The sequence below is a fragment of the Myotis myotis genome, unplaced genomic scaffold, assembly GCF_014108235.1.
Source record: "Myotis myotis isolate mMyoMyo1 unplaced genomic scaffold, mMyoMyo1.p scaffold_m19_p_8, whole genome shotgun sequence".
In the NCBI taxonomy this organism is placed as follows: domain Eukaryota; kingdom Metazoa; phylum Chordata; class Mammalia; order Chiroptera; family Vespertilionidae; genus Myotis; species Myotis myotis.
The window spans coordinates 32137163-32163093 of NW_023416390.1; the positions used below are offsets into that span (position 1 = coordinate 32137163).

The 25931-nt window shown below is 41.1% G+C and overlaps 1 protein-coding gene across 20 annotated transcripts in view; it reads left to right on the forward strand.

Moving 5' to 3' along the window:
* GIGYF2 (GRB10 interacting GYF protein 2) overlaps positions 1 to 25931 on the forward strand; it is a 134961-nt gene that overhangs the window by 106553 nt on the left and 2477 nt on the right. For 19 of the 20 annotated variants that reach the window (XR_004969477.1, XM_036320210.1, XM_036320213.1 and 16 more), the window contains 10 exons: positions 270 to 370; positions 2461 to 2622; positions 4250 to 4408; positions 5273 to 5509; positions 10158 to 10280; positions 12658 to 12876; positions 13007 to 13212; positions 14303 to 14457; positions 15924 to 16135; positions 21662 to 21809. Coding sequence is in view for 19 of the 20 variants with exons in the window: in XM_036320210.1 (XP_036176103.1) it covers positions 270 to 370; positions 2461 to 2622; positions 4250 to 4408; positions 5273 to 5509; positions 10158 to 10280; positions 12658 to 12876; positions 13007 to 13212; positions 14303 to 14457; positions 15924 to 16135; positions 21662 to 21809 (1722 nt within the window). In the remaining variant the exon portion in view is untranslated. Of the gene's footprint in view, positions 1 to 269; positions 371 to 2460; positions 2623 to 4249; positions 4409 to 5272; positions 5510 to 10157; positions 10281 to 12657; positions 12877 to 13006; positions 13213 to 14302; positions 14458 to 15923; positions 16136 to 21661; positions 21810 to 25931 lie in introns of those variants that run through there. The other variant, XM_036320221.1, reaches the window with a different exon arrangement.

Consider the following 25931-nt stretch of genomic DNA (forward strand, 5'->3'; position numbering starts at 1 on the left):
AGCTATACCTTTCTCTTTTTTTCTCTCTTTTATTGAACTGAAATCATATAACATAAAATTAACTGTTTTTAAATGAATGAATAATGCATTCACAATATTGTACAACCACTTAGTTTTCTCTAGTTCCACAGCTATGCCCTTCTTAACCCCATTCTCCACTTAGTGCATGCATTCAGGGACAGGGGGTAGCTTTTTTTGTTATGCTCCTGGATATGTGACTGTGCATGTAAGCCCTGACATCCTCGCTTTTTTTCCTTGTTGTCTTATAGTTTGGGAAGGTAGTAGTGTATGGGATCTTCCCCTTGATACAACGACTCCAGGACCTGCCCTTGAACAGCTTCAACAGATGGAGAAGGCCAAAGCTGCAAAGGTCTGAACTCATTCTTCCACAATTGTGCATCCTTTCCAGTTGTGGGACACAGGCATTTGTTTACTGATGTCTGTATCTTTAGCTAGCTATATATTTTTTCCCTTCTAGTTTACTGCTACTTAGCTGGTATAAGCACATTCATATTCTTTGAATATATATACTCCCAAAGACCTTAAACAGAATTAAAATTATAAGTTAAAATCAATTCAATTAAAAATTATTGGTTGGTTGACACATTAATGATTATGGTCATCTGTATATTTTAATTTCATGATTCATGTTAGATACACTTGTTACAAATACTAAGACCTTAAGAAAATATCCACTACTTGGCTATTAGACCCTTGAGCTGTAGCTTGCTTGATCTATCAACACTTAGTATCACTGTCATGATTTCCAGGTTTTCATGCCTCTGAGAGACTTGTTCCTATTTTATACTTAATGCAGTCTTGTCCCCTGAGGTAATGAAATACAGGAACTTGCAGTCGTGTGTGTGTGGGGGGGGGGCGGGGGGTGGTGATGACACACAGACAAGCGGTTCAAGAAAACATTATGGGCCGGCTACCTAGTTGGAGAGGTGGGGAATCAGAAATTGGGCAACATTTTCAATGGACACTAATACCTGAGTTAATTTTCACTTGAAGGATGGTAGGATTTAACCCTGTTAAAGGGTTTTGGGTTGACAGAGTAGGAGGGGGAAACATTTAAATTGGAATTGAAGGAAACAACCCTGTAAAGGCTCAGAAATGCAGGAAAACATACTGGCTAAGGAAACAGCTAAGTACTTTGGTCTGGCCTGGACCCTTGATGCGTCTGAGGAATGAATGATGAGAGAGGAAACTAAAGAAGAGGCAGGCCAGTCGTGAGCATCCTTGTACATGCTGTTAGTCAGGATTTCTTTTCTGGGTGAAGGATAGTTTAAATCAGTTGTTCCCAACCATTTTTTGGCCATGCCCCACATAAGCATCTCTAAATGCGCGCGCCCCCCCCCCTCCCCGCCCCTGACATACAATTCTTATTCAGAAAGCGAACTCCTATTCATGTGGAGGAAGCCTAAAAAGCCATTAGCTTGGTCTAAAGAAGCTTCCAAAGAACATGACATCCATCAAAGAGAAAAAGAACAAAAGGAGAGTTGAAGTACTGAGGAAGAAATCACTAAGAAACTGTTAAAAAAAAATAATACAAAGTGATATGAAAAAATAGCAAATAAAGTTTCAAAACAGAGAACTGAAATGCATAAATATGTCACAATATGTATTTATATACTGTATATGAGATCCCAGAACCATAAGAAATGCAAAAAATTCACTTAATAACTCACTCTCGAGTTGAGTATATATTTCTTAGTGCCCCCAGATAAAATCAAATTGCTCCCCTGTGGGGCGTGTGCCTCATGTTGGGAACCACTAGTTTAAATGGGAGTGATTTTTTGGGGGGAGGGGGGGGGTTAGATGTTGAGCTGGGGAATGTGGGCACAACTGGATTCTGGGAAACCAGATAAGGAGACTCTTAGGAATGTGGGTGAGAAAATGAAAGCCAGAACTATACTTGTGGCAATGGAACTGGAAACTGGTTGCTAGATTTGACTAGTATTTAGGGACTATGAAGGATAGAATTTGTCAAGTGGTTTGTCTTCAGATCTTAAAAAATTATATAATTTTTACATTAGTAGCTTTACAAAATTGCTTTTGAAATTTTGGAGCTACCTTGTTAGATCTTCAATCAGAAAATCTTTTTGTGGAATGAGCAAAGAAATGGCCACTCCCCAAGAAAATTGTGTTACTCTCCTCTTGGCTACTTCTCTTCCACATGCAGAAAATGTGGTGCAGAGGTGGTATGGAGCAAGGAGGTAGGGGAAAGTGGGCCAAGAGTGCACTCAATTTAGAAGAGCTTAAAACTGTTCTGATTACTGAGACAAATCAGAACTTAGAGCTCTTACAGAACTGCCTTCATCACCCCGTTGCAGTGGAAGTAACTGAGTGACTGGTGGTGCCTGCGCATTTCAGCTTCTCCCAATTGTACTGGTCAGTGATGTTCAGGTGTTCCTTTGCATGAGTCAACTGTCTAAGACTACTCTTGTGTAATCACAGCTAGAGCAGGAGAGAAGAGAGGCAGAAATGAGGGCAAAACGGGAAGAGGAAGAGCGAAAGAGGCAAGAAGAACTCCGGAGACAGCAGGAGGAAATTCTCCGAAGGCAGCAGGAGGAAGAAAGAAAAAGGCGGGAAGAAGAAGAACTTGCCCGAAGGAAGCAGGTAACCCTTTCTCGGAGAACTGTGACCACAGAACTAGTGCTGAAGGAGGGCCTTCAGGGTAGCTCGCTCACTCCTATCATTTCACAGGCTGTAGTTCACAGAGATGGTTTATCCAAGGTCAACAACAGGACTGGAAGCTTAGAAGACTCACTTCCTTTTAGAGTGTCTTGTCCACTAATACCCACTGGAGGGATAGTCCTCAGTCCAAGTAAAACATTAGAATTTATTTCTTTTGCATATTTCCTGGGGTTTTATAAACCAGTTAGATATCAGAAGTAACCAAGTCTTTGCCTAAGTATTTATAACCAGTGACATTGAATATTTTTCATGATTTTTGGTCATTTGTATTTGGGAGAGAGGAGTTGCAGAATTTTCTATTCATGTGCTTGGCCTATTTTCTACTGGGATTTTTAAAGATCCCAATGGAAAGAATCTTCTTTGTAATAGCCCCAAAGTCTAGATTTTACCTCACATTTCCTACTTCTTGTTGGCCACAAGGAGGTACTCTGTGAAAAACAAAAGAGTCTATGCTGAGATTAGATTAGAACTACTACATTAGCATGTAAGGGCTCTAAGAAATATTGCAGTAAGGAAATCTGTTTAATTCTGTGATGCTCAGTATTTCCTAAATTACTTAACAACGGGACCCTTTTCTGTATACTTATTTTGTTCTGGGACACATAACTTTACTCAGTACTGCTGACTGGAGAACTTATTCCTACCTCACCAAGCATTTTTGGTAGCTGTGTTGATTTGATCTGTCTATACCTTAGGTTCTGAGCTGATTAAAAAATTGGAGCTGATGGTCCCAATGGAGAAAACTAAGGCCATGTCCTAATGGGCCCTTTCTTTCTAGGGGTAATCGGTAAATATAGCTAATGTGGAAACCAAGGTAGACTTCACAGTGTAATGCTATTTATATTCTAAATACAAATTATTTTAATTTTTTAATCCTCTCCCGAGGATGTTTTTAATGATTTGAGAGAGATAAAAAGGGGAGGGCTGGGGGGGGGGGAGAGAAGAGAAGACAAAAGAGGACAAGAGAAGACAAGAGAGAAACAATGATTAGTTGCCTCCCCATACGCACCCCGAATGGGGATTGAACCTGCAACTTAGGTATGTCCCTTTAACTGGGAATTGAACCAACAACCCTTTTGGTGCATGGGACAATGCTCCAATCAACTGAACCACCAGGTCAGGGCACAAATTATTTTAACTCTTAATGTATCTTCTTCTGAACTTACATATATACTGTTTACTCTGCATACTTTTAAAAAACATATATATTTTATTTCAGAGAGGAAGGGAGAAGGAGAGAGAGAAACATCAATGATGACAGAGAATTATTGATTAGCTGCCTCCTGCATGCCCCAGATATGTGCCCTGAGTGGTAATCGAACCGTGACCTCCTAGTCCATAGGTCGACATTCAACCACTGAGCCACTATGCCTGGACTACTCTGTGTACTTTTTATGTTTGCTATTAACAGAGTCTTTGCGGCACATAGCCTATTCCTTTTCAAATTATGATGTGCCATATATTAATTGAGACCCATAGTCCCCCCCCCCCCCCCCCCCTCTCTCTCTCTCTCACACATACACACACACACACTTCTTTGTTACTATAGGAAGAGGCCCTGCGACGCCAGAGGGAGCAAGAGATTGCATTAAGGCGACAGCGAGAAGAGGAAGAAAGGCAGCAGCAGGAAGAAGCTCTTAGGAGGCTGGAGGAGAGGAGAAGAGAAGAGGAAGAAAGGCGGAAGCAGGAAGAATTGTTACGCAAGCAGGTAACCAGATGGTTTACTCTTCTCATTGCTACTTGAAGCTGGGAATTAGTGATGAAGAAAGTGTTCAGATAGCCTGTTTTCTTCAGGTTGCTGAAAATTGCCAAAAGAGACCTAACTGGCTCTTCCTATTTTTGTAATAACCGTCCCACATGTAATTATAAAAGCTGAGCTAAATATCAGAGAAGCAAAACAAACAGAAAAATAGACCACCAGTGAAGAAATCCAAAGACATACTCTTTAAAAACTAAAAGTGAGATCTGCAAGTTGACAACTTTTGCCTGAGGGTGTGCCTCAATTCATTCTTTGAAAGTGTACAATTCAGTGCTGCTTAATAAAGTCCCAAGATTCTGCAACAATTAGCACTATCTAATTCTAGTCCAACCATGTTATTCTGCCATTACCAGCAGCCAGAGGGGTGGAGGGTGGGTTGAGGAGAGTTCTTCCAAGGAACCTGTGGGCCACAATGGGTGAGAGCCAGGGACTGAATGAAGTGCTCTTGTAAAGTTGCTCTGGTTCCAGCCCTGGCTGAGACTTTCTTGGTCATCAACATCCCTGCAAGGTCCTGGCAGCAGTTCGCCTCAATGTTGGAACAATTTCCAGGAGACTTCCCTGCAGCTGGCGGTGATCACTTAGAGATCAGTACTTATCACAAATATTCAAAGTGACATTCCTTTTATGTAGAACTGGCAAGCCAATGAAAATGTACCCTGTAAGCATGCTAGGCCTTTGTGGCTGCTTTAAATATATTTTAAAAGAGTATTTAACTCTACCTTATATCATCACTTTCTCTGTCACTTCAGAAGTGATTCAGATTTTAAAAAACCACACCACACAATTAAATTTTCTTTTCTTTTTCCTGGGAAGGAAGAGGAGGCTGCAAAATGGGCCCGAGAAGAAGAAGAAGCCCAGCGTCGATTAGAGGAGAACCGGCTGCGAATGGAAGAGGAGGCAGCCAGACTGCGGCAGGAGGAGGAAGAGCGGAAGAGGAAGGAGCTGGAGCTCCAGCGGCACAAGGAGTTGATGCGCCAGCGGCAGCAGCAGCAGGAGGCTCTGCGGAGGCTGCAGCAGCAGCAGCAACAGCAGCAGCTGGCACAGATGAAGGTAAAGCCTGGGCACCAGTCCCGAGGTGTTACTTGCTAACATCTTAGGTAGATGCTGGCAGTAAAATAGTGTGCTTTCTTCAATGTTAAATTTACTGCAATGGTTGTTTGATCAATAAAACATAATATGATGCATGTACTTTGTGTAGGCCTTTAAACAAGAGAAGAGTAAATAAAAGAGGATAGGACATTAGCAGTGATACAGGCAAAATGAAGTAAATCTCTGGTTCATAATTTTTTAATTTTTAAAAATTGATTTTAGAGAGGGGGAGAGAGACATCAATCAGTTGCCTCCAATACATACCCAGACAGGGAATTGAACCCGCCACCTTTTGGTGCTCCAGGTGATGCTCCCTCCGATCAACTGAGCCACCTGGCCAGGGCATGTGTTTCATAAATTTAATGCAGCTCATTGGAGTGTCTACTGTAGCAGTAAAGCACTTCTGAGGTAAAGGTGAATAAGAGAAGATACCTCCCCTCAAGATAAAAACATTTGGATGTGTAAATAGGAACTGTCATACAGAGCTTGAAAGGCAGCTGACTTGAAGTTATGTATACAAAGTGTTATTTTATGAGTATTCAAAGCATTATTTGAAGTTGTAGAAAGAGAAAACTGAGAGACCAGTAAAGAGAATATGATGGTGGTAGTGAGAATGAATAGAAAGGGCTGGCAGGACAGACTTGTATTAATAGCATTCAGCAAAACTTAGTGACTGTCTAGGTCTGAGGGACAAAGCTGGGGTGGCTGCTAGTTAGTAAGCTTCAGTGACTGGGAAAGCAGTGGAACTGTTGATGAAGCTGGAGTGATTGGGAGGGGGCAAGCAGATTTATGGCAGGGTCTGCACAACTTCACCTGGAGTCTGTAGTTAGTAATAAGGCTCAATGTCCCCTGTCTTCAAGGGGCTTACAGGATATACAAACAGGAAATTAGAATACAGTATGGTGAGAGACAAGTGGCCTTAGGCATTACTGTTTTGTGACTGGCTAGAATAGTTAGTAAAGTCCCACTCTCCCCAACTGTGTGAAGCCTCTGCTGATGCTCTTCTGGGGCACAGCCCTGGGTGTGCCCAGAATCACTCTGGGATAATACTGATTTCAACAGGCCTTTCTTTGATTTTCTTTTTCCACATCCAGCTGTTCAGCTCTACTAGTTGCCAGCTGGATTGCTCTATTGTTCTCAAAAGTGCCCTGGGGCACAAGTTGCTTCTTGTTGATCCATACTGATCCGATCAAATTCTGGCTTCTTTGAAGAGCTGTTTCCTGAGGTCAATATTTGAAGTTAGTTCTGACCCCAGGATAACTTCCTTCAACTCTTTCATTGGTTCTCTGAGACCAAGTAGTGGTAGACAGGTCAGTCTCTATCTCCAGTAAATCTGCCCATTTCCTCCCAGTTGCCTTTCTCCTCGTCCTTCACTGTTTTTTTGAAAGTGTTCCTGGCTCAAACTCCTCATTCTCCACGCTGTTGCAAATGAAGTCAGTTCCTTTGGGAAGAGGCCTGGAGCTCTCCATATTCCAGTCTGTTCCTCCCACCTTCACTCCCAAGCAAAATCTCTGAGTCACAGCTCTGGGGCTGGGAACAATGGGGTGCTTTTCTCTGAGTGACACCACTGCTTTAGGTCTTTTTAGCTTGCCTTTCCTGGTGGCATGGTGGCCTTTCCAGTAAGGGCAGTGGCAATCAGAGCCCTAGTAGTCTTAGTAGTTTCCATTTTATGAGGAGGGATAAGCATGAGGAGGGAGACCCCACCTCTCAGCTGTATTGGCCTATAACCGCCTTTGCATCAGGTAGCTGGAGTTAGGATGAGAATTGCTGATGTGCTTTCCAGGAAGCCAGCCAATGGACTGGCAGCTGAGGGGCAGAGGGAGGCCTGTGTCCCTGGCTCCACTCATTGGAATGGAGTTTCTGTCTGATGGAGCTGGGAGTTGGGAGAGAGGGGTATTGGTATAAGTACCACAGACTGTTCTTAACCAAGTTTTAGCAGCTTTTCTTGAAATGTTTCATTTGCTGTATTCCCTTGGGAGCATTCCCAAAATCTTTAAGTTATTTTGAAAAAAATACTTTCCACCGGTTTTGCTAAAGAATTGGGTCTACAGAGCTCCTCGTGCTATCATACTGGATGTGAACACAATCTTTTTTAAAATAAAAAATAGTGTTGAAAATAAGATAGCAATGTCAGGGCAGAAAAAAGTAAATAAAACAAATTGACAAAGGATAGTAGGCATTCAGGGGTATGCCCAATTCCCTACTATTTGCTGCTGATTTGGAAGAGAATTGTTCTGAAAAGCATGATTAGTAAAATGCAGTTCTGAGTGGGCTGTACAGGATGTTGGTTGAACTGGAAAATGTCCTAAGGCAATGTTGATGGAGTGATGGGATATTATTTCCTATGTACAGATAAGATTTAAGGAAAATGCTAGTTATCTGCAGACATTTGTCTGTCATGTGAAAATTTAGATTTGTTCTGCTTTACTCCAGAGAGCAGACCTGTGAATCACGAGCAAAAAGTACACTGAAGTATATTTTGGCACAGCAGTGGGAAGGATCTCAGAGGTGCCTGAAAGGGAAATAGGTCATTTCAGGAGGTTGTGTATCTCTTCCTGGTGTGGGCCTAGGTCAGTGATGGCGAACCTTTTGAGCTTGGCGTGTCAGCATTTTGAAAAACCCTAACTTAACTCTGGTGTCATGTCACATATAGACATTTTTTGATATTTGCAACCATAGTAAAACAAAGGTTTATATTTTTGATATTTATTTTATATATTTAAATGCCATTTAACAGAAAAATCAACCAAAAAAATGAGTTCGTGTGTCACCTCTGACACGCATGTCATAGATTCACCATCACTGGCCTAGGTTCTTCGTAAGAGGAGGGGAAGGGGGTGTGGGGCTGGTTCCAGGGTACTATGGGGTGACACATACACTGGGATTTTAGTTTTTAAAAATATGTTATTACTGATTTTAGGGAGAGAGGAAGGGAGAGGGAGAAAAAGAGAAACATCAATCAGTTGCCTCCCATATGCACCCTGGCCAGGGATTGAACCCACAGCCCAGGCATGTGCCCTGATCGGGAATCTAATGTGTGACCTTTCAGTGCAGGGTAGGATTTCAGACATCTGTGGTTACTGGCTATTATCTAATTGCAAAAGTATGCAGATTCTCTGGCCTGACCTTTGGCTCTTCTGGTTCATCAAATGTGGGGCCAGGGCATCTACATTTTTACAGGATCTCCCATGTGATGCTACCAGGTTTGAGATCTAATGCCTTATTTGATCTTGATAGCACCTTCCAAGTAGATCATTTCTTATGGAGAAAAAGCATTTGTTTGTGCTCAATTTTGGTTATCTGGTCCACCATCTTTCTCTCTTAGTTTCCCTCTGCACTCCTCCCACACCTCAGGACTGGCGCATTTTGAGAGAAATGCCCCTACTACCTATCACATTGGCCAAAAATTGTTACGAATTGATTCATGCTGTTCAGTAGTGTTAAGGCTATTCATTTGGCTAGCTGTTTGGTAATATCAATGGCAATTGTAACTGTTTATACCCTTATCCTATAAGCTCCAATTGTAGAGATTTCTGCTAAGAAGCCATTGTTTTGGGGTGGGGGGGGTAGGGGTGGGGGTGGTGGTGGTGGTGGTGGTGGTGGCGGCGGCGGCGGCGGCTTTGGGGCATTTTGTTTGTTTTCATCCATGTTCACGTATTATTTTTATTAAATGTTTTAAGTCTGGTTTGTATTTTATTTTTAAGAACCATAAGATGTCTCACAATTTGGATGCATAATTTTATTGCCTAGGAGACCAAGGGATTCTCTTAGAATAATCAGACTTTTTTTCTTTTTTAATCTTCATTTGAGGACATGCTTAGAGAGAGGAAGGGGGAGACAGAGAGACAGAGACAGACATTGATGTGAGAGAGAAACATTGACTGGTTGCCTTCTGTACACTCCCTGAGTGGGGATCAAACCTGCTACCCAGGTATGTGCCCTGACGGGAATCAAACTGGAAATCTTTCAGTGCATGGGACAACACTCAACCAATTGAACCACTCTGGCTGGTCAATAATCATGCTTTTGAGAATGCTAAGGTATTTAGAACCCATATATTTACACTCTACTTTAGTCCATAATTTTAAGGGATAGGAAAATAGAGTTATTGATTAAAAGCTGCTTGGTGCTCAGGACTAGAAGCTACAGTTTGGTTAATAATGACTTTCATAAAAGACTGAAAACTATGCCTGGTGTCTTCCATTAGCTGTCCACTTCAGCTCTCCCTGCAGAAATCTGTCCTTACCCCTTTCACTGGAAAGTCGCACATCATGCTCTAATTGCCTCCTTGGATTAAAAATTTAGTGTTACCTTTGTTTATTTGTTTCCCTTTATGTCTGTATATTGCTGTATATGTCAATGCTAGACATAACAAATTGGCAATCCCCAAATGGTAGAGCAAATAAAAGTGTATCGTATATATTTTAAGTTGTTTTGAAATAACCTTACGTTTGGAGTAGTGACAGAAAATTTAAAAGAAACCAAGTTGGAGAATAGTGTGTAAAAGTATTGCACGGGGAGTCTGAATGTTCTGTTTGTACACGATACATTAGTGCCTGTTTCCTGTCCACATTTCCTCATGCAGTATTCTGCTTTCTTTTTCTGTTAGCTTCCTTCTTCTTCAACGTGGGGTCAGCAGTCCAATACAACAGCATGTCAGTCCCAGGCAACGTTGTCATTGGCTGAAATCCAAAAACTGGAAGAGGAACGAGAACGGCAACTTCGGGAAGAGGTAAATTTCAAAAGTAAATGTGGTCCAGTCCAACAGTGTTACAGATTAGCTAGTGTGATTCTGGGTTAGTGAAGATAATTATTATTGTCAGATTGCTGTGTGTCTGAATTGCGTGTTGATTATTAAACTCCTTAGCTTACAATTTGGTCATTCTAGCAAATAAGGATCTAATAAGAATAACTAAGATTGGATAACAAATATCCAGTTATCTTAATTATTTTAATGTAGTTCTTAAGAGAATAACTCATGGTGTTTCAGCATTGTGAGTTCTATGCAGATATCCAATTGTAAATTTGAATTTTAGAATGCAGAATACATTCTTCTGTAGGGTGTTGGGTTTTTGACTTTCCTAGAAAACCGTAAAATATGCCAATATGAGAAATTAAGTCTCTGCTTGTCAGTCTGTATCCCGTAGTAGTTGTAAGTTGATATCTTTAGGATAGTAAGGATATAAAAGAATGAAAGAAGAAATGGAGGGGAGGGATACAGTTCTTTATATGAGAAAATGAGTAAGTAAAATGGTTTGGTTCAATATGCCATATATTCATCCATCCCTCCCATATTTGCTGAGTACCTACTCAGTTACAGTTAGAGTCTAAGATTATAGCTGAATCCAAAACAGGCAAAATTCTCTTTTCTTTTATTTTAAATATATTTTTACTGATTTCAGAGAGGGAGGGAGAGGGAGAGAGAGAGAGAAACATCAATGATGAGAGAAAATCATTGACCGGCTGCCTCCGCATGCCCTCTACTGGGGATCAAGCCACAACTCAGGCATGTGCCCTTGACTGGAATCGAAGCTGATGCTCTATCCACTGAGCCAAACTGGGTAGGGCCAAAATTCTCCGCTTTTTATAAAGCTTACCCTCTAATTGAGAGGAGATGACAATAAAAGTTGTTAATGGTAGTGATTGGTTGTCTAATTTTAGCTAGTGCAATCTGGAAAGGCCTCTGAAAAGGTAGCATAAAGTACAGAGTCTTAAAAAAAGTGTGTATGTGGATATGATTGAAGGCAGAGTAGTCAGTTTGTTACAATGCAAGCTGTCATTTTAGAGCTGAGTAGTATCATTTACTGAAGGCCATGGGTGCACAAAGAGAAGTGGGAGTTGTCTTTACATATTCACCATGTAGTGTGCTTAACCTCATCAAATGGGTTAAAATATTTCATCTTTAAAATTACCTTATTTCCCACCCTCTTCAGATAAAGACTGAACTTAACCTGAAATCATTTCTTTTTTAAAAAAGCTCATCAACAGCCCTAGCCCGTTTGGCTCAGTGGAGAGAGTGTCGGCCTGTGGATTGAAGGGTGCCAGGTTCGATTCCGGCCAAGGGCACATGCCTGGGTTGCAGGCTCAATCCCCAGTGTGGGGTGTGCAGGAGGCAGCCAGTCAATGATTCTCCCTTATCAATGTTTCTATCTCTTCCTTTCCCTTCCTCCCTGAAATCAATAAAAAATAAATAAAATTTTAGAAAGCTTATCAACAAATGGATACATAGCAGAGTATATCATCAACTTTTAAGGCTAGAAATTGTTCCATAATTTTGGTCTCTGCTGAGTGAAAAATAATAGTAGTTATCAGAGAATCACAGGTCTTGGTCATCTTTTTATCACAAGTTAGGCATTGCTTCATTTATATTTTCTTTGAACCATAAATCTTCGTTTACTTTTTTAAAGGTATGAAATGCTCCTCAATAGATATTTCTCATGTAGGGAGGCCTAAGATAATTTTATTTTATTCTTTCCTGGGAGGTAGCCTTTTCAGGACCCTCCAGTCTATTCAAATCTGGATGCTCAGGGCTTGATGTGCAGCTATTCTGTTTTTCTTTTCTTTCTTTTTTTAAATTGATTTTAGAGAAGAAGGGAGAAGGAGAGAGAGCTGCCCAGTTGTATTGGGTGGGGTGGGGCAGGTAGTCTGGAGTCTCATTACTGCTTTTTATAGACCTTCAGCCAGTCTTCCTCTGTTTGAGATATCCATGCCTCTATCCCAAGCTTTCTATATGAATTAACTCATTTCTGAGCTTCCTTTACTTAATTTTCAACTTATTGGGTCTTTTACATTGGCTATCATTGTTTATCTGCTTTCCAGCTTTGTTCTCTTTGTCCTTATGGTTTGTACTTAAAAATTTTTTTTTCTGTCATTTTGGTAGGGCTTTAGGAAATAAGCATGTGTTTCATTTCTATGCTTAACCAGAAGCCCTACTTAATTTTTAAGAAGCAATTCTGCATTTGATCTTCTTATTTCCTCTTAGTAGCTTTAGCAGTCAGATGTTTAATTTGGTATCGCTACTATATATTTGCACTCCAGTTAGTATACTGGGTATGTGTAACAATTATTTTTGAAACTGGAATCTTAAGCTGGCTTCCATTTCTGTGCAGCAACAGAGGCGCCAGCAGAGGGAGCTGATGAAGGCTCTGCAGCAACAGCAGCAGCAGCAACAGCAGCAGCAGCAGAAACTCTCAGGCTGGGGGAATGTCAGCAAACCCGCAGGCACCACCAAGTCGCTCCTGGAGATACAACAGGAGGAAGCCAGGCAAATGCAGAAGCAGCAGCAGCAGCAGCAACACCAGCAACCAAACAGAGCCCGGAATAGTACGGTGGGTTCATTTTCCCGAGCTGTCATTCTGAGGATGGGTGTTGTGAGTTTCTCTTTTCTGGCTTTTGTGTACTCTTTTTATCTTTTTTCATATTGTTAACTGTAATCATTTGTTTCTTTTTCTTTAACAGCATTCCAACCTGCACACCAGCATTGGGAATTCTGTTTGGGGCTCTATAAATACCGGTCCTTCCAACCAGTGGTCATCTGACCTAGTTAGTAGCATCTGGAGTAATGCTGACACTAAAAACTCCAACATGGGATTCTGGGATGATGCAGTGAAAGAGGTGGGACCTAGGAACTCAACAAATAAAAACAAAAATAACGCCAGTCTCAGGTAGGGCTCAAAATGATCAAACCTATACTCCTTGATGGGCTGGGGGAAGGGACGCTTGGGAATTGGGATATTGGGTGGGCAGAGAAAGCTAGTTACTTAGTTTCTGCTTATTTTCATCTGTGTCTAAGCACATGAGGTTCTAGTTTGGTGACCTAGGGGCTCCCACTGCTGGGCACTTAGTCCATTGCCTGTCACATGGTAACCACTTAGTAAATATTAGGTATATTATATTTTTGTTGTTGTTGAACATTTTTCCAAGATATTCTCTAGATCTTAATGTTTTTTTCTAAATATATATATATTTTAAGTTACTTATACTAAAATAAGTATAATAAGCACTTCTGTAATGGCCTTAAACCTGTTTATTTTTATGATGTTAGTTATCTCTCACCTTCATCTTTCTTTCCTCAATATATAATGTTGTTGAATGAGCATGGGTTTTAGTGTTAAGTGAAACATGAACTGAAATCCCAGCACTAGCACTTAGCTGTGTGACCTTGAGCCTCAGTTCCCTCATCTGTAAAATGAAGATAAGAATAACTTCATGTGTATAGTTGTAAAGATTAAATGAATACATGTGAAGTAGTTAGTAAGGTGCCTGGCACATAGCAGCTACTTAATAAATGGTAGTGTTGTCAGATTGTTTCTTCTCAATTGAGGGCCTAATAAATTACGAATAGGATGCTAAATATCTGCCAACTCATAGAGGACTGTGCTTTTAGACCTTTGTGTGTAATATCTTTATTCCCTTTGATAACCCAAAGAAATATTAGTATCATTTTACAGATGAGAAAACTGAGGCTTAGCAAAATTTAAAGAATTAACATAGCACACATAGGAAGAATTGAATCATTTCTCTGAAAAGAAGCCCTGTATTCACAAACTAGAATGTATTTGCTGAGACTAGATTTTAAAGGGGTATTGAGTAAACCCTATCCTACCCCAAATCCAAATATTTGAATTTTTGGAGCCAAGCATTGGATTATTGGATAACCATCCAGTGTTGCCAAAACATTATTTATGGTGTTGTAGTATAATCATATAGTAACAGTTTCTGGGAATATAATATTGCCCTATTGTTTTGCTTTAGTAAATCTGTAGGTGTGTCTAACCGGCAGAATAAGAAAGTAGAAGAAGAAGAAAAGTTGCTGAAGCTCTTTCAGGGAGTAAATAAAGCCCAAGATGGATTTACCCAATGGTGTGAACAGATGCTTCATGCCCTTAATACGGCAAATAACTTGGATGGTAAGAATTGGGGAGGGAAACCTAGCATGTGGGATGGCAGAGCAGGACCCACAAAGAGGTTGGCAAACTGGAATGTTCTAAGGGAGGTCAAGTCCTGCACCTGCCATAAAAACGTGGCTCTTTAATCGTATATAACTTGTGACAGAAGCCCTATAATACTGTGCTCAAATAGATTATCAGAGGTTGCCAAAAAGTAAATGCTATCTCTGGCTGTCTTATGGTGTATATGACAGAAGTGGTCATAGTTCCTTACTGATCATTTTATGAAGGACAGTGCCAACTGGGCAAGTATGAAGGAAGGTAACTGTTGTGGTGAGGACAAAGGTCAACCTGGGCAAGAAGAGGTTGAGGTGATGTTTGAGCTCTTCCCTTCCTGCCTTGGGGGTGGGATGGGAATTGTGTGACAGAGAAAGTAGACTTAATTTTGTATAGCATAAAACTAGGACCAGTATGTGGAAGTGAAAAGGTTTCAGGACAATTTGAAGAAAAACTTGCTAATTGTTAGCTGTTCACAAAGAGAATTTTCTGCCTTATGTAGAAGTGAGTCTCTCCCTCACCCACAAATGTTTGAACACAGACTGGTCAGCTTGGTGTTGGGAATTCCCATAGTTACTAGACCACGTTAAACCAGTCCACCTCTGATGTGTCTTATCTAAAACCAAGGATCTTTAAAAACATAGCATTAAAGGGACTGAATGGGTCTTTGCAACATTGTAATAATATCTAATGTTCTAAAAGAGCCAGAAAAAAAAAGTAGTAAATAATAGTAATGGCTACCATCCATTAAGCACCTACGATGTGCTAGGCACTCTCTCGGGGTTAACGTACGTTGTCTCAATTATTTAATTTTTGCAGCAATTTTATAAGCTCCCTTTACAATGTAGATGATGTTACCTACATTTTATAAATTAGGAAACAGAGGCTCAGAATGGTTAAGACGCTCATCAAGGTCACACAGCCAGCAGGTTTTAAACCCATGTCTGTGTAACTCTCACACTTGTGCTTTTCTCCTACACTACAATGCCTGATTTCTCTCTAAACATATGACATCTCAGTTACATGAAAGGAGGGGATGGCTGTGTCTTTAGTATCTGTCCAGGTGTCTGGTACATATCATGGCACTTAATAAGTATTATTTGAATTTTTAAAAAATGAATACCCAGATGACTTCAGTCTTAGGCAAGCAGTTGTTTCAATTGACATAATGTTTAGTAAAACTAAGCATGTGTGATATGTCTTTATTTGACTCTAGTCCATTTTAGATAATTTGAGGTACTGCAATGATGTTGTTGTTTTTTAATTTCTAAAGTAGATTAAGGACTATTTAATACAATAGCTATGTACCTTTTAAGTTTCCGTCATCAGTGTCTGGGTTGAGTTGACAGTATATTAAAAACTGAAGCTGATTTTTTGTTATGTGATATTTCATTATTACTCTTTACATCTTTTCCCCTTTCATGTTGCAGTTCCCACATTTGTTTCTTTCCTGAAAGAAGTAGAATCTCCTTATGAGGTCCATGATTATATTAGGGCCTATTTAGGAGACACCTCTGAGGCCAAGGAGTTTGCCAAGCAGTTCCTCGAGCGTCGTGCCAAACAGAAAGCCAGCCAGCGGCAGCAGCAACAACAGCAGCAGCAGCAGCAGCAGCCACAGCAGCAGCAGCAGCCGCCACAGCAGGTAGGAGGTGGCAGGGAGTGCAGGCCTGTGCCTGAGCATTTATTCATACCTTGAAATTCTGAGCAGCCAGAGAGATGAAAAGTAAAACAGGGATACCATTTTTGTATGTCAAATGATCAAAGCTGTGGTAGATTTGATATTTTTAAATTACATATCCAGAGATCTTGATGAATTTCTCAGATAGCAAATATAACCATTCATTCGCTGTTAGGGACACTACCAGCACCATTATTATTGGTTCATATACGTGCCTCAGTCAAATTGCAAATTTCAACTTGTCACAGTCCCATAAATTTGGTTTAGAACAGTTAAAATCTACAAATGTTAAATCTCCAGTGCTCAGGAACCACTTAACCCACTACTGACAATTTCCTATGTTTTTGGTGGGGATGTTAAAGGTACAATCAGTTCTTGTTATTGATAGTAGTGTGTTCTGTGAAGTTGCTGCCAATACTGAATTAGTGAATACTGAATCATTGTTCCTAGGGGAAATAGAGGGTTAGCTTTTTGTGAACCTGTGGTCACAACATTTTTGTCAGCTGATCAGTATGTAACCTTATTTTATGTGAGTTTCTGTTTCAAGATGCTTTATTTAATATAAAGGGGTGGGCAAAAGTAGTTTTACAGTTGTGGATGTGAAAAGGTTATTCTTATATTCTTATTATTGTATTACTTATTTGTACAACTTTTTCCTACCCCTCTATTGTTGATTCCTGAATATTGAACTCACAGCCAGCACACTCTTAACTCATGCCTGAATGAAGCTTATCTAATACATTTTTTCCATAAGGCAGGTAACAGCCTCCTTGTGCTTAGGAACACTAGACAACACTTAACACTTGGGGGCTATTTTAAACAATGAAATCACCAACAAAAAAGGACAAAAATGTGGAAAACATGACACTAAATAGGCTGAAAAAGATGCTTGTTTACAGTATGAGAGCTGAGATAAGAAGGCAGAGTATTGCTCTGATCTACCTCAACTGCGAATGTGTGCCTCGAGCAACTCAGACTTTTCACTGCTCTGACATGTACATGTCCAGAATGACCACAAAAGCACTGCTGATACTGATTTGAGGGTTACAAATAAATTACAATAAGGACAGTAGTCCCCCCCTTATCCACGGGGGATATGTTGTAAGACCCTCAGTAGATGCCTGAAATTGTAGGTAGTACTGAACCCTATATATACTATGTTTTTTCCTGTACATACATACCTATGATGAAGTTTAATTTATAAAATAGACAAATAAATAATTAACAACAGTAATAAAATAGAACAATTATAACAATATACTATAACTAAAGGCCCGTTGCACGAAGATTCGTGCAATAGGCCTTCTTTCCCCTGGCTGCCAGCACCAGTTTTCCTCTGGCACCCAGGACCCAAACCTTCACTCTGGCCACCGCCTTCCATCTTCGCTCTGGACACAGTCTTCGTTGTGGCTGGAGCCTTCAGTCTTTGCTCCTCGCTCTGGCGGGAGTCTTCAGTCTCCGGCCAGAGCTGCTCCTGTAGCTCCTTCTGCCCCCCACCCTCCCCCTCATAGCTTGATCTCCGCTTCGCCTGCAGACCTCGCCAACGGCTTCCTGGGTCCCGGGGGGCCGCCTTGCCTGCGGCCCAGTTTACGATCACGATCACGGCCCCAGGGTCCCGCCGCCCAGGGCCGCACACAGGGGTCCTGGCTGGGGGCGGGGCTTAGGCGGCGAGTTTGCGCTGCCAAGCCCCGCCGCCCAGGGCCACACAGGGGAGTCCCAGCTCGGGGCAGGGCTTAGGTGGCACACGGGGGCCCGGATGGCAGCTCGCGCTGGCCTGCCCTGCCTGCAGTATGCAAATTATCCGCCATCTTTGTTGGCGGCTAATTTGCGTATCGTGCTGATTAGCCAATGGGAGGTGTAGCAAAGGTACGGTCAATTACCATGTTTGTCTATTATTAGATAGGATAAAAGTTATGTGAATGTGGTGTCTTTGGCTCTTTGTTAACAGATCTGATACCAAGGTAGCTACTAATGTCTAATGGGCAGGTAGCAAGTACACAGACAGCATGGAGATGCTGGACAAAGGGATGATTCATGTCCAGGGAAGCACTGAGTGGGGTGGTGCAAAATTTCATCATGCTACTCAGAACAGTGCACAATTTAAAACTCATGAATTGTTTATTTTTGGAATTTTCCATTTCATATTTTTGGACTGTGATTGCTGAAACCAAGGAAGACAAAACCATGGATAAGGGCGGACTATTGTAGTGAATTTATAAATGTGGAATCCATAAATAATGAGGATACAAGTTTTTTGAAAGACTAACTGGCATAATTAAGGGAGAGGCTTAAGAATATTCATATTCTTTACTCACATAATTCTTTTTTTTTTTTTTTTTTTTTTTTTTTTTTTTTAATTAAATCTTTATTGTTCAGATTATTACATTTGTTCCTCTTTTTTTCCCCCCCATAACTCCCCTCCTCCCAGTTCCCGCCCCACCCTCCGCCCTCACTCCCCACCCACTGTCCTCATCCATAGGTGCACAATTTTTGTCCAGTCTCTTCCCGAATCTCCCACACCCCTTTCACCCCCAGGAATAGTCAGTCCATTCCCTTTCTATGTCCCTGATTCTATTATAATCAACAGTTCATTCTGTTCATCAGATTATTTATTCACTTGATTCTTAGATTCACTTGTTGATAGATGCATATTTGTTGTTCATAATTTGTATCTTTACCTTTTTCTTCCTCTTCCTCGTCTTAAAGGATACCTTTCAGCATTTCATATAATCCTGGTTTGGTGGTGATGAACTCCTTTAGCTTTTCCTTATCTGTGAAGCTCTTTATCTGACCTTCAATTCTGAATGATAGCTTTGCTGGATAAAGTAATCTTGGTTGTAGGTTCTTGGTATTCATCACTTTGAATATTTCTTGCCACTCCCTTCTGGCCTGCAAAGTTTCTGTTGAGAAATCAGCTGACAGTCGTATGGATATTCCCTTGTAGGTAACTGAGTTTCTTTCTCTTGCTGTTTTTAAGATTCTCTCTTTATCTTTTGCTCTTGGCATTTTAATGATGATGTGTCTTGGTGTGGTCCTCTTTGGATTCCTTTTGTTTGGGGTTCTCCGCGCTTCTTGGACCTGTAAGTCCATTTCTTTCACCAGGTGGGGGAAGTTTTCTGTCATTATTTCTTCAAATAGGTTTTCAATATCTTGCTCTCTCTCATCTTCTGGCACCCCTATAATTCTGATGTTGGTACGCTTGAAGCTGTCCCAGAGGCTCCTTACACTATCCTCGCATTTTTGGATTCTTTTTTCATTTTGCTTTTCCGGTTGGGTGTTTTTTGCTTCCTCGCATTTCAAATCATTGACTTGATTCTTGCGCTCCTCTGGTCTGCTGTCGGGAGTCTGTATAATATTCGTTATTTCAGTCCGTGTATGCTTAATTTCTAGTTGGTTCCCCAATATAAGATCGAGGGTCTTATTAGTTTTCTTGTAGATCTCATTAAGTTTATCGGCGGCTTCTAAACAGTTCTTGAGAGACCTTAAAAGTGTGGTTCTGAACTCTATATCTTCCATTGACAATTTTGTCCTGTTTCTTTGTCTCCGCATTTTGTTATGCTTCCTTGGTGCACCCCCTAGTGGTCTTTGTTCGCAGTCTTATAGTTAAATCTTGATTGTTGTAGCTAATTCCAGGGAGGGTTTGACCTCCAGGCCAAGTGGCTATGAGAATCAGCTGTGTCAGCAGTGAGAGAACTTCTGTCCTCTAGGGAGGTGCTAATCTGGCGTTTGCCTGAGGCTATCCGGCAAATGCCTGTGTGCAGGGCTTGGGCGGGGCAGGTCGCACAGGATCAACAGGGTGGGCCGGAGAGAGCAGTTATGGCGGCTCTCAGTCCTGTCCCCAGGGGCTCTGCCTCTCTGAGTCCCAGCACCCACTGCAAAGCTCGGAGAGAAAGCTGCACTCGCTCTGACCGAAGCCAGACAGTCCCGTTTCTCCCGTTTGAGTCTGGGTCCCTAAAGACTCGCCCGGATCTGGAGCTCAGAGTCTGCGACTCCCTCCCGATTGAAAACGCCAACCGTGCCCTCCGCCGCCAGCCCGCTCCGTGCACTCCGCACCTCAGAATTTGACCTCAGCACTGCGCCTCCTCTGAGTGTCCGTATGCGTTTCTCTTTCCTCCTAGTTGTAGGACTTCCACTCAGCCGGCGTTCCTGTGGTTCTGGGTGCTGTCCCTTCCGTTTTTTGGTTTCACTTTTGAAGCAGTTGTTCAAAGCAGCAAACTCCGGCGTTAACCTATGCCGCCATCTTGGTTCTCCTCACATAATTCTTTTACTAGAGATAATGTTTGTTTTATAGGTCACTTCTGGGAACATGTACGATATAGTGAAGTACAGGGCATTTGAAATCCATTTGAGTAGAGGGCTGATAGGGATCAACTGAAGGAAAAGTGAAAAGCTGTAAATAGGAACAGCACTAGGAAAAATATTTTGAGGAATCAGAAGAGAAGACATTCTGTAGCAATGCAGATGGTCCTTTGCATTTGTAAAGTGGCTGACTCTGCTGAAATAGGAAGGCAAAGGTCCAGGGCATGTGCACCCAGGCTCATCCTTCCACAGGACTTTCTCCACCCACCCTGCCTTCAGCTAGCTCACTAAATCTTTATCTCAGTGTTTTTTGTTTGTTTGTTTTGTTAATTCTCACCTAAGGACATTTTTTCCATTGAGTTTTAGTGAGAGAGGGAGAGAGGAAGAAAGAGAGAGAGATTGGTTGAGATGAGAGAGAGACATTGATTGGCTGCCTCATGTACACTCCCCCATGGAGCCTGGATTGAACCTACAACCCAAGTGTGTGCCCTTAACCGGAAATCAAACTCGAGATCCTTCGGTGTGCAGGCCGATGCTCTAAGCACTAAGCCACACCAGCCAGGGCTTGATCCCAGTTTTGAATAAATTGCTCTAATAAGTGCAACAAGTAAGTGTGAATTATCTGGTAGATCATTTCATAGTTGAACCAGTTGGTAGAAGTATGGATAATGTTTTAAGACTAGACCCTTTCTAGGATTGTCAATAGGAATAAAGTACAGGGCATTTACTTTATTTGATATGATGGTACCAGTTGGTTTGCAGCCTGTTCTCTCTGTCTAGGGGCCCAGAGAACAAAGGAACCTTCCACTTTGGGTATGTTAGGGGTGTAAATTGCCAAAGTCAGAGGTCTGTTGGTGATTTCATTTGCTATATATTGAATTTCCTAGTGGATTGTACAGACTCCATGTAGACCTGAGAGGTTTTGAATGCTGTGCTGTCATAGCAGGGTGACACCTGGAGTTACCACAATAGGCTTTGTGGAGGCATAGCACTTAAATGGTGTCCAAATCTAAATGAAGGAGAAGGGTGGCTCAGTGGATTACTCCGGTTCATAATTATCAGAATCTGTGGTAGACTTTTTGTTTGAAACTTGTAGTTGACAAGGTGAGGTAGGGCAAATCAACCATTCTCTGAGGGTGGGCCAAGCCTACGTGCACTGTGTAACTTCGCTTGTGCCATCTTGTTTCACAGGACTCCGTGTGGGGGATGAACCACAGTGCACTCCATTCAGTATTTCAGACCAATCAAAGCAACAACCAACAATCCAATTTTGAGGCCGTACAGAGTGGCAAGAAGAAGAAAAAACAGAAGATGGTCCGAGCAGATCCCAGTTTATTAGGTGAGCACAGGTCTTAAGTCTCTGCTGAGTATTGGGGGAATAGCAGGCTGAGCAGTTCTGTGGTAGGATGTTTTTCATGAAGGGAAATAATTCTTCTACCAAATTAATTATTTTAGCCAGTTCAAAGTAAGTAGTAAGTATTTACTGGGTGTCTCAATGCAAGAGCTGTGCCTCATGTGCCATAGGGACTAGATTCTATGGTGCTTTATACTTTAAAGCCTGTTTCATATTTAATATTAATTTCCCTAGAAGGCCCTTTCATTTATTTGGAAATAATGATAATGGAGAATAGTAAAAGTTATTTACAAACTTAAATGCTGATATGTGTGGAAACTGACGATAAATCCAATCAGGTGTTCAGAGAAAAGAGCCAGTGTTTGTTGATCATGTGTATCATGTGATTCTCAGAATGATTGCTTTGTGAGGTGATGTTCCGGTTTTCCCAATGAGTAAACCCCAGCCTAGAGGATTCAGAACATATCCCAGTCACCCAGCTGTCAGCATGGGCTGGGATTGCAGAGCAGACCTGTTTTCTTTCCACTCTTCTGTGTTACCAACAGCTGTTCTTGTCCTGCAATGAGGACCAGTGTCTTCACACAAGGCAGCTTCATGGAAAAGGGGACACTTGAATTGGGGCTTTGAAAGACTAGCAGGAAGGATGGGGAATGGTGTTTCTGGGGTAGTAAAAAGTATAGGCAAAGCTGATGGGCTGCTAGTGTTCCTTAAATTGGCCTAACAACCTACATACAATGATAAAATTATTATTCATTTATGAATGTAAAATAGGCTATTATAAATCACGCTGTCTAATAGAATGGTTTGGGATGTTGGCTTGGTTAGGAGGCTGCAGTATAGACCAGGTGAGTAGGATTTTGGAATGAAAGATGGATTTGAGGAATTTTAAGGATCTCAAACTTTAAAGAAATTATATGAGCGAGAGGTAGCCTATTGTTCTGAACCTAAGAGAATGTGGGCTTTAGAGCTAGGAATCCTAGGGGATAGAATTGGCTGGCCAAAAAGACTGGGAAGGTTTGGCAGCAGCAGGAAGGATAGTGTTGGCTTTTGCTAAAATGATAAGCAAGCACAGTGAAGTGGAGTGAGCTTTAGGGGAAATGATAGGGCATTTAAGTGTTGGATGAGTTGAGTGGGAAATGGCTGTGAGACTCCAATGGAGAGACCCGCATGAGAGAGCTAATAGCACAGCAAGAGGGAAGTTACACAACCCCACTCTGCCTTTTACAGAATCCACTTTCCTCCAGAGGTTTCCTGCCCTCGAGAAAGCAAATGTTAGGAACAAAAACTTAACTTTGAGCATTGCCATTTGGAGCTAATACCTGAACGCTGGCTTTGGGAGCATGGAGAGCTGGTGAAATTCTATTCTTTCTGCCTGTCTTGAAAGTTTATATTAAGGCTGGGTAGAATAGACCAAAATTTTATCTAGTTTTGACAGAAATAGATGAATATAAATTTAAAAGTGTTTCTAAAAGTCTGGTTGTGGGTTCTAGCTCAGAATCCCATACTATTTAAAGGCTAGGCTGTCAGGAAAAAGATTCCTTTGAAAATGAGGCTTAAGTATTGGGTTAAGTATTTGATCTGACCCCATCTCCTATTACAGATGTAAGAAAAAAATGGGACTTAAAATCTCCCTTTAGGGGAATGAGAGGTCATTTTAAAATAGAGTTTAAGGAATCTGTATATGTTAAAGGGGAAGAAAAAAAATCCAAGTATTAAGGAAACTCACTTGGGTAGTTTCTTAGGCCATTTTATGAAAATTCCTGTTCAGCTGAACCTCCTTCTGGAAATTCTTTTGATAATTACTAATTTCTGTCCTTTACCTACTCACTTTCACATATTATTGTTTTAATTTATATATGCCTTATTGATTTACAGATTAAGAACATTAATAAATATCTGCCAGTTACAGGTTTCCCATGCACAGAGTAGGAAACAGGCGTTAATTTGATCCAAAAGTATCTATTGAAAAAATAGATCAAAAGAGAGCCATGCTTCTAAAACAAACCATCAGAAGGGGGCCCAGTCTCATTTTAATATCTTCCATTGCCTACCAGCTGCCATTGTGAGCCAGCATCCTGTGCTTAGATATGACAAATACAGTTGACCCTTGAATAACATGGGTTAGGGGCATAGACCTCCTGCACAATCACAAGTCTGAGTATAATTTTTTACTTCCCCAAAACTTTCAGTCGTCCCTTGCATCTGTGGAGGATTGGTTCCAGGACTGGTGCGGATACCAAAATCTGAGGATTCTCAAGTTCCTTATATAAAATGCTGTAGAACAGTGTATACCAGGGGTGGGCTGACTCGAGGGCCACAATGGGTTCTTAAACTGGACCGGAGGGCCGGAACAAAAGCATGGATGGAGTGTTTGTGTGAACTAATATAAATTCAAAGTAAACATCATTACATAAAAGGGTACGGTCTTTTTTTTTTTTTAGTTTTATTCATTTCAAACGGGCCGGATTCGGCCCGCAGGCGGTAGTTTGCCCACGGCTGGTGTATACAGTCTGCCCTCCGCATCCACTGATTCCCAATTTCCAGTCAAAAATACTGTTTTCCACCGAGGTTGTCTGAATTCATAGATGTGAAATCCTGGGATACGAAGGGCCAACTGCATACTTAATGGGGGCGGGGGAGAAATCCACCTATAAATAAGTAAGTGAACCCGTGCAATTTAAACACACACAGTTACCCAGTTACCTCTCCTTATAAAAACAGGGTCTCAACTCAGCCAATGTGGCTCAGTGGTTGAATGTTCAACTTATGAACCAGAGGTCATGGTTCGATTTGTGGCCAGGGCATATGCCTGGGTTGTGGGCGCGATCCCCTGTGTGGGGGTGTGCAGGAGGCAGCCAGTGATTCTCTCTCATCATTGATGTTTCTATCTATCTCTCCCTCTCCCTTCCTCTCTGGAATCAATAAAAATATATTTAAAAAAATAAAATAAAAACAGGCTCTCAAACCTTAAAGAAATTGTGTGAGTGAGAGGCAGCCTGTTCTGAACCTAAGGGAATGTGTCTTTAGAGCTAGGCATCCTGGGCTTAAATCCTCGTTTGCATTGCTTTGGGTGTCCTGGTGTCCCAGAGCTTTCCTTTTTATCAAATGGGGAAAGTACCCACCTTACTGGTTTTCTATGGCAAGTAAATGAGACCATAGACCATGTCTGAGAATAGCCTTGTAATCGGCATACTATGGCAATAAATAAATAACTTTTTTTTGCGACAGGCTTATTCTCCCTTCCTGTCTTTTTATGGTTAAAAGGTAATTTAGTTTGTGTTATTAAATTTTCACTTTCATTGCCTGTAGTTAATTATTGTTTTTATCACATTTCATCTGTTCTTGAGATATATGTGACATCAAAGAAAAACCTGCTTCAGAATAGATTAATAGCTCATTTCTTAGACTTGTTGCGTGTTTAGGTGTTTATAGTTACCTAATTAAACCGTTATTTAAAAATACAAACACTAAGCCTTTCATTATTTTTAAGGGAGAAAGTCTTGTGGGCTTTGGGAACACAGTTGATGGATAGAACTCAGGTTGGGGTTTGGAGTCCTTAACTCTCCCAGACTCAGCCCTGTAAGCAGCTTGTACCACAGCCTCCCTGGTTAATAAACAGACATGCTTATGTTTTCAATTCATGATATTTTTGAGTCAAGAATGTAATATAATTAAGCTGTTTTTATTATGTAGAGTATTTTTTGTTTATTATTGGTACATTTAAAAAATGTATTTATTTGAAAACTTGAACATTAGGAACAAAAAGGAGGAGGCAGAAAACTCAAATAATATTAACAGAACTGCTTTTAGACTGGAGAGCATGGCTTGTTTACTTTTTGATACTCAAATAGCAGCTGAAACAGTTTGGGATTTCATTTAGGGTGGATAAACTGAAAGCTTTTTGGGAGTCACTCCTTCCAAAGAGGCCCTGTAAATAATTCTATTTATCAATCTCTGGTTATGGAGTTTGTGGGAAAATTACATACATGTGGCTGGTGGCATTAGGTTTTCGAATGTCAGTAGTGTTTGTGAGTACTGCTTGCTGCCTTCAGTGCTAGTACTGTTATTCTATTTTTGTTGTTATTATTGTTGTTAATCCTCACCCAA